We start from the raw sequence: 13,896 nt of genomic DNA on the forward strand, positions 1-13,896 counted from the left end.
CCACTGCATTACCTTAATCAACCCTTCTTGTTACTTCCTGAATGAATTCAATCAAATTTGTGAGGCAAAACTTTCCTTTAACAAATCCATGCTGACTATCTCGGACTAGTCCATGCCTTTCTATGTGACAGCTGATCCTATCGCTCAAGATTGATTCTACTAATTTGTCCACCACCGACATAAGGCTAACTAGCCTACAATTGTTTGGCATTTCCTTCGATCCCTTTTTAACAATGGAACCATGTTTGCATTTCTCCAGTCCTCTTGTACCTCCCCTGTATCTAAAGAGAATTGGAAAATCATTTTCAGAACATCTACTATCTCTTTCCTGACCTCCTTCAGTAGCCTTGGAAACCGTCAACTGGCCCTGGTGACTTATCAACTTTCAACCCTTCGAGTACTTCCTCTCTCTTTATCATTATCTCATCCAGTATCTCACAGTGCTTCTCCTGGACTACTAAATTTGCAGCATCCATTTCCTTTGTAAACACGGAGACAAGATATTCATTTAAAACCCAACCCGCACCATCTATATCTACACACAAGTTCCCTTCTTCATCTTGATGTTATTTGCCTCAACTCCTTGCGATATACAGCTCCACATTCTCACCATTCTCTGGGCAAAGAGTTATTTTCTAAAGCCCCTATTATATACATCAGACTATCAAAATGATCCCGAATGGTTCTGGCGCTGCTAAGACATGAATATTTCACCTGTGGGACGTAACTGTGAGAATTGAATAGTATACATAGGAACAAGAAGAGTAGGTCATTCTGCACCTTGAATCAAATCTGTCATTCAATTAGTCATGATTAATCTTTAGTTTTACTTCATCTACCCACCTTAGTTCCGTAAACCTTAATCCTCTTGCCCTGTAAATGTATCAATGTCAATTTTTAAAACTTCAATTGACCTAATCGCAATGGCTTTTTGAATGTTGCGGAAACAGTTTCAGATTTCCACAGGCTTTTGGGTGAAGAAATGCTTTCTGACTTCACTCCTGAACATCCTTGCTCTAATTTTAAGAGGAAACCACTTCTATTTACCCTATTGATTCCTGTCTAATCTTAATCTTCTATAATCAAGGGAATTCAAGGGTAATCTCTGAAATTTGTTCTCATTACTTAGCTCTTTTAGCTCCAGTATCAATCTGATGAATTTGTGCAAGGACAATGCGTGGGATTTAACTAAATGGGAACAAAGTCCCATAGCGAGTGCATTTAACGTGTTTCCAGGTGCTCGCAGCGCCGAGAAACACAATGCTACAAAATGACACCCAGGTTAGATCGAGGGCCTCGGCGGGGAACGTGCGGCCAAAGCCGCACATAGACCCATATTGTGCACTGAGGAGCTCCACTCTCCAGAACTCCTCCGTGTAGCGAGAGATCGGGATGCCACTTTTAAATGGCGTCCCGATCTCAGGAGCCTCCAGGGCACCCACAGCCTGATCGCCATCATGCAAAAAATGCCAGCTTGGCTCCTTGGCAGTGCCAAGCTGACACCATGGCAGTGCCCCTGCCAGCTGGCAGTGACCTGGGCATCCTGACAGTGCCAAGCTGGCACCCAGGACTCACTGCCAGGGTATGCCCAAAGTACATGGACCTCGGGGCCTCTGATCCCCTGGGAGACCCACACGATTGCCATTCTGTTTGGTCCTTGTTTGTGGAGACCAGTACTGAATGGCGCTCGTCCGATGCAAAGGGCATAGATCCAAATGCCTCTGGTAGCTCGGGAATCTGCACATTAAAATGAGACTATCTCGCTTTAATATGCAAATTTTCAGAAAAATTATCCCACCCACAATGGGAGGAATTCATATCGCAACGTCTCGCAAGATCGTGTTAGATCTTGCGAGGCATTGCGAGCCGGGTAGATCCTGGGAGCAGGGCTCCCTGGTTTCTACCTGCCACGCTGTGCTGTGACAAGTTGCTTTTCGGGCGCAGCTTGGCTGTTCGATTGTGCCCAATATATCCTTTCTGAGTACAATGCATGGAACCGACTACAGATCTGGTCGACCCAGGACTATTTGCAGCTTTAGGACAACTTCGAACCATTTGTATTCCCCCCTTATAGAGATAAAAGGCAGTCAACCTATTAATTGCTTTTCCTCTGTGCCCGCTGGCTCTTTGTGACTTCTGTACGAGGACTCCGACATCCACCATGTCAGCTGGTGAAATAAATTTTGAATGCTCGTCTCGGTATCAGTGATCATGACATTGATTGATATAAAAACTCATCTGGTTCACCATTTTCCTTTCGGGAAGGAAATCTACTGCCCTTACCCGGTCTGCCTACATGTGACTCCAGACCCACACCAATGTACTTATCTCTTAACTGCCGTCTGAACTGGTCCAGTGAGCACTCAGTTCACAGGCAATCAGGATAGGCAACAAATACTGGCCTTGTCAGTGATGCCCCCCTCCTATCAAAGAATGAATAAACATTAAAAAAACTCTCAGGTCATCAGCAACCTTTAGCTTCTCACAATATACATAAATGTATCTATCCAGCTGAGATCCACAATGAAGGACCTCACTTTGAATTCCATTTGCCACAGTCTAACGCACTTACTTAATCTACCATTGTCAGTTTGAAACTTGCTGTCCCATCCACACTGTAGTCCGAAAACATAGATCTTGCCACTCCTGATTTTGTTGAGTGGGATCAGTGACAGAGCGGAAAATCTCACAAAATGTCCAAATCACGTTTTACGCTGGTGTAAAAATGTGACATGATTGTTCCTCCCATTATCAGGCATCAATGCCTGAATCACCCTCCCACCCAGACCCAGCCCAAGTTTTTCTCGTTGGTGTGAGAGCCGACTGGTGTGAATTATAACCGATCTCCCAAGGCATGCACCTGGCGGGCAGTCATCACAAAGAAGTTGAAGTGAGTGCATCGCTCCTCGTAAAACTAAGTGATGTCACGGGACCCACCCTTTAGGCCTTTTGCACTATGCCCTGAATGGTATGACGGAAAAACCTGTTGTTGGTGCTGGTGGGTTCAACGCTGCCTTTCCTGCCCCTTATTGGCCTTTGCCGATATTCGGGAAAATCCTGCCCATAAGGTTTGCTATTACTTTGTCCAAGCCATTTGTAAATATATTGAAATTCTGAAGCCCAAGTATTGATTCATGGGTACACCACCAGTTCGAGTTATACCAAGCACAACGGAAGATGGTTGTGGTAGTTAATGGCTAATCATCTCAGTCCCAGGATATAGAACATAGAACATACAGTGCAGAAGGAGGCCATTCGGCCCATCGAGTCTGCACCGACCCACTTAAGCCCTCACTTCCACCCTATCCCCGTAACCCAATAACCCCTCCTAACCTTTTTGGTCACTAAGGGCAATTTAGCATGGCCAATCTACCTAACCTGCACGTCTTTGGACTGTGGGAGGAAACCGGAGCACTCGGAGGAAACCCACGCAGACACGGGGAGGACGTGCAGACTCCGCACAGACAGTGACCCAAGCCGGGAATCGAACCTGGGACCCTGGCGCTGTGAAGCCACAGTGCTATCCACTTGTGCTACCGTGCTGATCACTGCAGGTGTTCCTCAGGAAGTGTCCTAAATCCAGACACCTTCAACTGCTTCATCAATGACCTTCCTTCCATGATAAAGCCAGAGTTGGGATGTTTGCTGATGATCATACCATGTTCATTATCATAATAGCTCCTTGGATTCTAAATCAGTTCATGCCTGCATGCAGCAAGAGCTGGCGAATATTCATGCTAGGACTGATAAATGGCAAGTAACATTCACACCACATAAGTGCCAGCAAACGACCATCTTCAACAAGCGAGAATGTAACCACATCTTTTTGACATTCAACAGTATAACCACTGCTTAAAATCTACCATTAACATACTCGGATTGCCATTGACCAGAAACGTATGGGACCAGCCATAAAAATACAGTGGCTACAAGAGCAGGTCAGGGCCTGGGAATTCTTTGTTAAAGAACATCACTTTCTGACTCCTAAAATCTTGTTCACCATCTACAAAGCAGAAGTCAGGAATGTGTCATGTGAGAGTTCCTTTAAGAAATGGGTGTTTATAAATGGGTGTGTATATAAATATCTGTAGTGAGAGTACCTTTAAGAAATGGGTATTTACTACTGCAGGGATGTCAGAGAGTGGGTGGAGCTGGGCTGTCTGTCAGCTTTTTACTTTTGTTTTTGAGCAGGCTGCAGGGTGTGTTTTAGTTTCGTTTTCAGAGTTAGAGCTGCAGTCACAGCCAGAAGGTGTATGAATCTCTCTCTGTAATCTAAAGACTGTAGATCGATTCTGGTGAATTAAAACTAATAACAGTAGTAACTTTAACCTGATGTGCTTCTGGTAAAAGGTGTTTTAAGTCTCGTGGATGTTAAAAGGAAAGCTTAAAGGATTACTTAGTGTTATAGTCTTTGGGAGTTGTATTTGAATTAATGGTTGCTAAGATGTTCATTGTATGTTTTTAAAAAAGTTAACTTGAGTTCATAGAATAAACATTGTTTTGCTTTAAAAAATACTTTTCCATTTCTGCCGTACCACACCTGTAGAGTGGGCCGTGTGCTCTCCATACCACAATCTATAAAAGGTTGTGGGTCAGGTGAACTCCATGATACACTTTGGGGTTCTCTAAACCCTGGCCCATAACAAATGTGATGCAATACTCTCTATTTGCCTGGACGAGTGTAGCTCCAATGACACACAAGTAGCTTGACACCATTCCGGACAAAGTCGGAATCAGTATCCATTCACCTTCCGAAACATTCACTCCCTTAACCAGCAATGCACAGTGGCAGCTGTGTGTACCATCTACAAGATGCACTGCAGCAATTCACCAATGCTCCTTAGACAGCATCTTCCAAACCCACGACCACTAATGTCTAAAAGGACAATGGCAACAAATGCATGGGAACCGCATAACCTGCAAGTTCTCCTCCAAGCCACACATTTTCCTAACTTGGAATTATAGTCATGATGTGGAGATGCCAGCGTTGGACTGGGGTGAGCACAGTAAGAAGTCTTACAACACCAGGTTAAAGTCCAACAGGTTTGTTTCGAATCATCAGCTTTCGGAGCACTGCTCCTTCCTCAGGTGAATGAAGAATATGTTCCAGAAACATATATACAGACAAAGTCAAAGATGCAAGACAATGCTTTGAATGTGAGCATTTGCAGGTAATTAAGTCTTTACAGATCCAGAAAGAGGGGTAATCCCAGGTTAAAGAGGTGTGAATTGTCTCAAGCCAGGACAGTTGGTAGGATTTCGCAAGCCCAGGCCAAATGGTGGGGGGTGAATGTAATGCGACATGAATCCAAGGTCCCGGTTGAGGCCGTACTCGTATTTCCCTGACTAACCTATCCGCCTCTGCCCTCTCTTCCTTCTCCCTATGGGCCTGAATCGAAATCAGCTCCCCTCTGACCACTGCCTTCAGTGCGTCCAAAACCATTGCTGCTGAGACCTCTCCCGTTAATCTCCAGGTGGTTCTGGATATCATAGATATCATAGAACTTACAGTGCAGAAGGAGGCCATTTGGCCCATCGAGTCTGCATCGGCTCTTGGAAAGAGCACCCTACCCAAGGTCAACACCTCCACCCTATCCCCATAACCCATAAATCCCACCCAACACTAAGGGCAATTTTGGACACTAAGGGCAATTTATCATGGCCAATCCACCTAACCTGCACATCTTTGGACTGTGGGAGGAAACCGGAGCACCCGGAGGAAACCCACGCACACACGGGGAGGATGTGCAGACTCCGCACAGACAGTGACCCAAGCCGGAATTGAACCTGGGACCCTGGAGCTGTGAAGCAATTGTGCTATCCACAATGCTACCGTGCTGCCCTCACCCGCCCGCACACCCCCTCGTCCGCTAACAGTTACACATCCAGTCTCCATTGCGGGCGCTGACCACCCTCCTTGCTCACCTGTAGGTCCACCCAATGTGGGGCATGGTCCGACACAGCAATCGGCGAATACTCGGTGTCAACCACTCCTGCCAGTAAAGCCCTGTTCAAAATACAAAAGTTGATCCGGGAGTATACTTTATGTACATGTGAGAAGAAGGAGAACTCCTTCGCTCGTGGCCGCCCAAACCTCCATGGGTCTGCTCCACCCATCTGCTCCATGAACCCCTTTAGTTCCTTCGCCATTGCCGGCACCCTGCCTGTCCTTGAACTCGACCAGTCCAGCCTTGGGTCAATGACCGTATTGAAGTCCCCCCTCATGATCAGCTTGTGTGAATCCAGATCCAGATCCTAACATCCGTCTTACAAACTCCACATCATCCCAGTTTTGTGCGTCAACATTCACAAGCACCACCGGCAACCCTTCCAGCTTCCCGCTAACCATGATATATCTACCCCCCATATACGCAACTATTCTCCCCGCCTCAAATGACACTCGCTTATTAATCAGGATCGTGACCCCTCACGTCTTAGAGTCCAGCCCCGAGTGAAATACCTGCCCGACCCATCCCTTCCTCAGTCTGGTCTGATCAATTACCCTCCGGTGTGTTTCCTGTAGCATTACCACGTCCGCCTTCAATCCCCTCATGTGCGAATACGCGAGCCCTCTTAACTAGCCCATTCAGCCCTCTGACATTCTACGTGATCAGCCTGGTCGGGAGGCTTCTCACCGCTCCACCCCTGCCGATAAACCACTAGGCCAGCCTCCAGCTCATGCCCCGCAGTTCCTCCGGCCCACCGACAGGTAGCCTCCGTCCCCGATCTCCCATTTATCTCCAAGCAACCGCCCCTCCCCTGTCAGCAGAGCAATTTCCCCCCCCCCCCGATCAACAGCACAATAAATGCAGCCCCCTTCAACAAACAAAACGTCTGCTCACTCCCCACAGCGCTTCCATGAGCCAACCCACCCAGCTAGCATGGTGACTCCCCCCGTGACGCCAGACATCTTGCCTCCTATTCCCTCCTCCACCCCCCCCGCTTGGACATAACTATTCGAAAGGCACGTTTCCCCCCAAACACATCCAAAGAAAAAACATCAAAAATTCACCCACATTTCCCCCATCAGTATAAAGTTAACTCACAAAACTTAACAACAGCCCAAAAAAAGTTACAAAAGACATTTTTCACATAGTGCAAAATTAAGAACAATTTTAGCAGAATCCCAACAGCAAAGATCAGTCACCTCAGTCTCTATCTAGACCTTTGCTTTTCACAAAGTCCATTGCTTCATCCGGTGACTCGAAGTAAAATTGCCGCTCTTCATCGGTGACCCATAAACGAGCTGGATAAAGTAGACCAAACTTCACCTTCCTCTTGAAAAGGGTCGATTTCACTCGGTTGAAACCCGCTCTTCTCTTGGTCAGGTCCACACCCAAATCTTGGGAGGTGCGCAGAATGTTATTCTCCCACTTACAGCTCCGTGTCTGCTTGGCCCAATGTAAAATCTGCTCCTTATCCAGGAATCTGTGCATTCGTACCACCATCGCCCTCGGTGGTTCATTCGCCCGCGGCAACCTCGCAAGCGTTTTGTGCGCTCTGTCCACTTCCAGGGGTCTAGAAAACGACCCCTCACCCATTAACTTCTCGAGCATATTCGGCACATAAGCCCTTGCGTCCGTTCCCTCACATCCCTCAGGGAGGCCAACAATCCTCAAGTTCTCCTGGCGGGACCTATTCTCTAGGTCCTCCACCTTGCAGCCTTTTCTGTTGCTCTTTCATCAGCCCCACCTACGCTTCCAACATAGTTAGGTGTTCCTCATGCTTAGCCACCGTTTCCTCCACGTTCTGGACCGCCAAATCTTGGGCCACCAGTCTCTGCTCCACCTGAGCGATCGACTCCTTGATCGGGTCCAGGCATTCCTTTTTTTGCTTGGCAAAGCCCTCCCGAATAAACTCCACCAGCTGGTAGGTGTCCACTGGGCCGCCGAGCCAGTATTCTGCAGATCCGCCATGCTTTCCTTTGCTGCAGAATCTGCACGTGTCTGCTTGGTTCGGTTCCTCCTTCCCTTACGTCCATTTCTGTACTGTGTCTCCATATACTGGGTGGGATTCCTCCTCACAGTCTCCTCCACCACCGGCTCCTCAACAAATTTCCGAAAAAGGTCGGCAGAAAAATGTCCAAAAAGTCCGTCACGAGCGAGAGCCACCAAATGTGCGACCTGCTCCCTCATGGCCGTCACCGGAAGTCCTATTTTACACTTTTACATGCATATTGTATACCTGGAGCTAATGGCCAAGGCTCCAATTTCTTTCTAGCACAAGGCTGATCAGGAAGTTCTCTCACTCTTAACCACTTTCTATTCGCATATGTTGGAAGGATTTACAAGTTGATCTTCAACTTATTTGGCCAAATTATGAGAATAATGATAGGCCATATCTCAACAGTAATATCCTTGTGTTTTGCACATTCAGTGATAGAAATGTTGATTTTTTGTTTTGTATTCCTCTTTTTTTTTCTCTGAGTTAACTATCCTGCTGACTGCCATGAGTAGAGTTTGGCTTGCATTCTCTACACTTGGCAATGTTTTAGTTGTGAAGTGACCAATGAACATTTCATGCCCTTTCCCATATAGAGCTTTTTGACAAAAATACTGTGGATGCCAAAAATTTGAAATGTCCGCACAAAATGTTACAAACGCTCAGCAGGTCATACATTTCTCACAGTCACTGACCTGAAACATTAAGAATTTCTGCCACCACAGTTGCTGCCAGACATACTGAGTGTTTGCAGCATTATCTGCTTTTATTGTCGATATATTTGTGTCTATTTATTCACTTAAAATTCATTGGAGGAATGAACTTGCTGAGTAACTTATCATCAGGTAGTAACCTCGAGTTTTCTTTCAAGCATATGTGAAGAGACCCACTCAGTGTCTCAAGTATTATTAAGTTTAATTGAACAGCTGTTTTTCAAAATTAAAGCAGAACATAACAGCAGGTATGTGACACAAATAAACTGCATAAAAATGGTTTGAGTTCTTTCTGTCAGCCTGTTGATGAAAAAGATCAGTATATTTCCTTCAGTAGGTTTATACATGTTATTACTTGATGCCTTGCATGTACAGGAACTCAATACAGTATAAATACACTGCACACTTATTCACACTGGCTGTAAATCAAGGTGCAGACTTGCTGTAGAGGGAGCATTATTAAATATTAGTACACGCATATAAAAACATGTTTTAAATGCACAGATTACAAACTAGTTGATTTTATGTATCAAGAATGGTTGAAAAGTGCAGTCGCTAAGGTTTAATTGAGTTTAATGTTGCCTGTCCTTTCAAGTCACAGTGCATTGACATTGGCAGCTGACTATTGAGGCAAGTTTTTGTTTAATAGGGAGGTCGGGTAGAGTCCAGATTATCAAAGCCAGAAAAACCATGAAGAAATGAATGACCTTATGCTTTTCACACTTTGAAGGCGAACATTTGAAATATGACAGATATGCATTGTCTCAGAATAAGGCAACGATCATTTAGGCTAGAAATGAGAAATTGTTAATCTTTTGAATCCTCTATGCCAGAGGTTTGTGGATGCTCCATCATTGAATATATTTGCAGCTGGAATAGACAGACTTTTGGTCTCAGAGAATCAAGAGATATGGGGATTGGGTGGGAAAGTCAAGTTGAATCCCAACATCGGCCATGATTGTGTTGCATGGTGGAGCAGGCTCGATGGGCTGTATGATCTACTGCCCCTATTTTTTATGTTCTTTGGTTTTTATCGATAGCTTTCATGTGGAAGGAAAGAAAAACTTGCGTTCATTTAGTGCCTTCCATGATCTTGGGATTCCCTAAGTGTTTTACAGTGAATTAAGCACTACTGAAGTATGGTCATTGTAATGTCGGATATGTGGCAGTCAATTTGTACCCAGAAAACTCCCACAGTGACTGGATAATCTGTTTTTGTTATGTTGATGGTGGGATAAATATTGGCCAAGATACCAGTGATAACTCCCCTGCTTTTCTTTGAAATAGTTCCATGTGCACTTGAGAGCACAGATGAGGGCCTTGGTTTAATGTCTCAGTCAAAAAACAGCCCATCCAACATTGCAACCCTCCCTTTTATCCGAATAACATTGGTGTCGCGTCACTGTTTTTCTCTCCATCTCTTTAAACTGTCCACATGAAAATTTTTCCACTCTCTGATATCATGATTCTTTGCTGAAAAGCATCCTATTGACCCTCCAGCTTCGAGAGCCCGTCTGCTGTCCTTAATTAGATGGCAAGTCTGTCCTCTGGTCAGTTCAGTTAAAAGAGAAAGAACGTGCCTCTATCTCGGGGTGCTCTCTCTCCAACCTTTAAAGGTTTTAAAACCTAAAAATTAAATCAGTGGCTGGGTCACTTAGCTGGAACCATAACCCCTGCGCCGGTCAAGCTCTGGCCACTTGTGTAACCAGGCAGGTGTGGAGGGCCTCAAAGCCTGCCTGAAGCACTTACTCCATAGTTGCCACTGGGATCTCACCTTCAGTCAGCGGGCCTAGACCCTGATGCCACTGGAGACCAGTAGGCCAACGGGAAAATTCTAGTTAAACTCTGACAATGGACCTTAAGTGCCCTTTAATTCGTCTTCACTGACTATCTGCTGCTTGGCAAATCCACCCCATTTCTGGGGAAACGGTCCTGGGCATGGTGGTGCAGCATAAATCCTCGCCACTGTACACCTCGGTACCCTCCCCAGTTATGGACAGTGAGGGAGGGCTGGGGATTCAGTGATTGGGGATGGGTTGGACTGAAATTGCTACTCTAAATCATTAAAAAATATCTATTTAATAGGCCAGAAAAGAAAATGTAAGAAACCTGAAATAGAAACACAAAATGCACAAGTTAGTTATCATCTGAAGGAGAAGAAAGATTAATATTTTGAGTGTGTGATAGGTCCCACTAAGGTGAGTCAATATTTCTTTCCTTTAGATGCTGACTAACCTCCTGTATATTTTGAGCCATTTCTATTTTCATTTCTATCAGTCCGCACGAGAGTAAATGAATGGATGATGAATGTTGTGGGCCAGGATTTTCCGCGCCCTCCCGCTTGTTTTCCTCTGGCGGAGGATGCTCATCATTGGCTGCCGGCGGGATCTTCCACTCCCACAAAGACTGTGGTTTTTGCATGGTTTGTCCGCCTCGCTGCCGGGGAACCCACCGCTAGGGGTCGCCTTCAGCGGGACTGGAAGACCCCGCTAGTGAAAAAGGCCAGTAAATCCCACCTATGGTGTTTCTATTAGATTGGAATGCTTAATCCAGTTCCATTCCCAGCCACTCACCATCCTGACTTGTAACTTTATCGCCATTCCTTCACCATCGCTGGGTCAAACTCCTGGAACACCCTGCGGCTATATCCACACTACATGGACTGCAGCGGTTCAGGAAGGTGGCTCAGCACCAGCTTTTCGAGTAATTACAGTTGGGCAGTAACTGGTGGTCTAGCCAGTGATGCCCACGTTTTAGAAACAAATTTTTTTTTGAATGTTGAGCTTTGACATTTGCATTATAGCTCATTTAGATGTGTTTCTTCAGATTTGTTTCAGACTTGATGACTGAGGAAGAGGAGGAAACTGACCAGTTTTTGAAGGAGTGCGCTGACGATCCCACTCTACATGAACAGATGTCCATTTTATCCCGTTCCTTTCAGAATCGTCGCCAATTGGTGCAGGATGACAAGATGTTGTTGTCTGATGACGTTTTCATCATTGAACCAGTGGTTAGTGTTTAGAATGGTTTCCAGATATATCACCGCAGACACGGAGAGAATGTGCAAACTCCACCCTCCAAGGTTGGAATTGAATCTGTGTCCCTGAGGCTGTGAGGCAGCAGTGCTAACCACTGTGCCACTGTGCCGCTTCTGAGGGCAGTGGTGCAAATGTGTTCACATTTGTAGAGTAGCAATGGATTGTTTTGTTTCTCGAACTTGATGCACATTCAATGTACTGAGTAACTTCTTTTTAAACGACTTCTTAAAATCAATTTTGTGCTAATCAAAATAAGAGATATTAGTGCTGCAGAATGAAACATTTTCCATTTCAAGGATCCAGTGTCAGTATGCTGTACTCTCAAGTAGAGAACTTTTCGATGCAGAGTGAGGCATCCTCTATTCTGCCTGAGCATTATTCCTTAGTCATAACCTAAGAAGAGCGTCCTCTACTGCATAGTTTCCTTTGAGGAGCTGCCTTTTCTTCTTCGCAGTTCCCAACATGGTTTCTGCCTGCATTTGCTACTGGCGCCAGGCAGCATCCCCCCCTTGCAGGTGCTGAACATCTCTAATTTGGTACCAAATTTACTTCATAGTCAGTTAGGCCATTTGAAGCTAAAAGTAGATTCACAAGAGCAATGCAGATGAGGTGCAGAGTTGGGACCTGGAATTCATGCAGGTGCCCGATTCCCACCTCCAATTGGAAAATCTGGTCCCAAGCATCACATTAGGGCACTGCCCTCCACCATACTGTGTGGCAGTTCCACTCTTCGAAGTATAATAGGTTTAGTACATAGCTAGCAGCTCAAAACTGGCCATCCATGAGACGTTATGTGTTTTATGGGTTATCTTGTGGCCTAATGTATACTGGGAAGGTTTTCCTCTGCTCCTGAGTGACTCAGGTATGACCCAGGTAGGTTACTTCAGAAATACTTTATTTACAATACATACTTTTTATATGCATATTATAGATATAGACGCTAAACTACTAGGTACTTTCCTCTCTCCTGTGTACAGACTATTCCATTTGCTCTTTCGAGTCTCTAGCACATGATTGCTGATGTCACTGTTACATCATGGTACACATCACCATCTCATTACCATAACAGTTAACCCATTATATCACACTGTGGGCCATGAACAGCAGAGGATTATGTTATCATGACAATCCATAATCCCCAAGGCCTATTATTTTACTTACTACACCAGCATCATCAACATTGATGACCAATCCTGGTTCTATGAAGAGTGTAGAGTGAGCAGAACCGGGGTGCCGGAAAATGAGTTGCCAACCTGGTGAGATTGCAACCCATCCGGCATGAATGTTAAATTTCAAAAGCAGCAACTATAGCCAGAGGCAAGCTGTCCCAAAGACAACAGTTAGGATCAAATCTCTCCAACCTTGCTACTTACAATCACAAATGCTGGTGAACAATTTTCTTGATAAGCCAAACTGCCCCTACAGTTTCTTCCTGCTCCCCCTGGGTCCCGCACCTTCCTGGCCATCGCAAGTGACACCTTTTTACGAAACATGATTGCAACACTCCTTGACTTAGAATCAAACTCCGAATGGAACATTTTCCCCACCCATCCCTCCCTTAACTGTGACTGGTCCTTCACCCGTAGATATAACTCCTGAAGGAAAACTACATCTGCCCTCAAATGTTTTAGGTGCATTGAACCGGACCATCTAAACCTCGTACGTTCCATGTTACTATCTTTTCTGGGGGCATCTGACATCCCCGCGCCTCTACTATGTCATCCATCCCCACCTAGCACAGATCCCGCCCAACCATCCGGCACCTCTGCAACCTGGGTCCACCGAAAATGGCTGCCCCCTCAATCCTCTCCTAAACCCAACCTGAAAGCCACCTTCAGCATCAGCCCCCTCCACTGTCCTGTGATAAGGCTTCTGTCATTTCAGGAGGATGATGATGACTTGCAGTGGGGACAGTCCATAGATCCTCACAGAGCTTCTGCGAATGTCTGACTCCTGTCTGGCTGATGGCAGCTCGTTTGCTCACAATGACAGGGGTCATATAATGGTAATGCAGCGGGGAAGGTTTCACCTTCGTGAACTGCAGACTTGATGTAGAGGGTCACCAGCGGCTGAAGCGAATGAGCTAGGGGGGCTGGAACCAGTGACACCAAATATTGTGGGAGATATTCTCGTTCCCAATGAGATAGCATGACTGATGTATTAAGTCACTGTGAAGGGACGTCATCAAAGAGTACGGACTCTTG

At 45.6% G+C, this 13,896-nt stretch overlaps 1 protein-coding gene across 1 annotated transcript in view; it reads left to right on the forward strand.

Moving 5' to 3' along the window:
• The window catches only part of hydin (HYDIN axonemal central pair apparatus protein), a 1,604,351-nt gene that overhangs the window by 345,486 nt on the left and 1,244,969 nt on the right, over positions 1–13,896 (forward strand). Inside the window, exon 10 of the mRNA XM_072518656.1 lies at positions 11,481–11,664. Coding sequence (XP_072374757.1) covers positions 11,481–11,664 — 184 coding nt within the window. The remainder of the gene's footprint in view (positions 1–11,480; positions 11,665–13,896) is intronic.

The sequence above is a fragment of the Scyliorhinus torazame genome, chromosome 10 (assembly GCF_047496885.1).
Source record: "Scyliorhinus torazame isolate Kashiwa2021f chromosome 10, sScyTor2.1, whole genome shotgun sequence".
Classification (NCBI taxonomy): domain Eukaryota; kingdom Metazoa; phylum Chordata; class Chondrichthyes; order Carcharhiniformes; family Scyliorhinidae; genus Scyliorhinus; species Scyliorhinus torazame.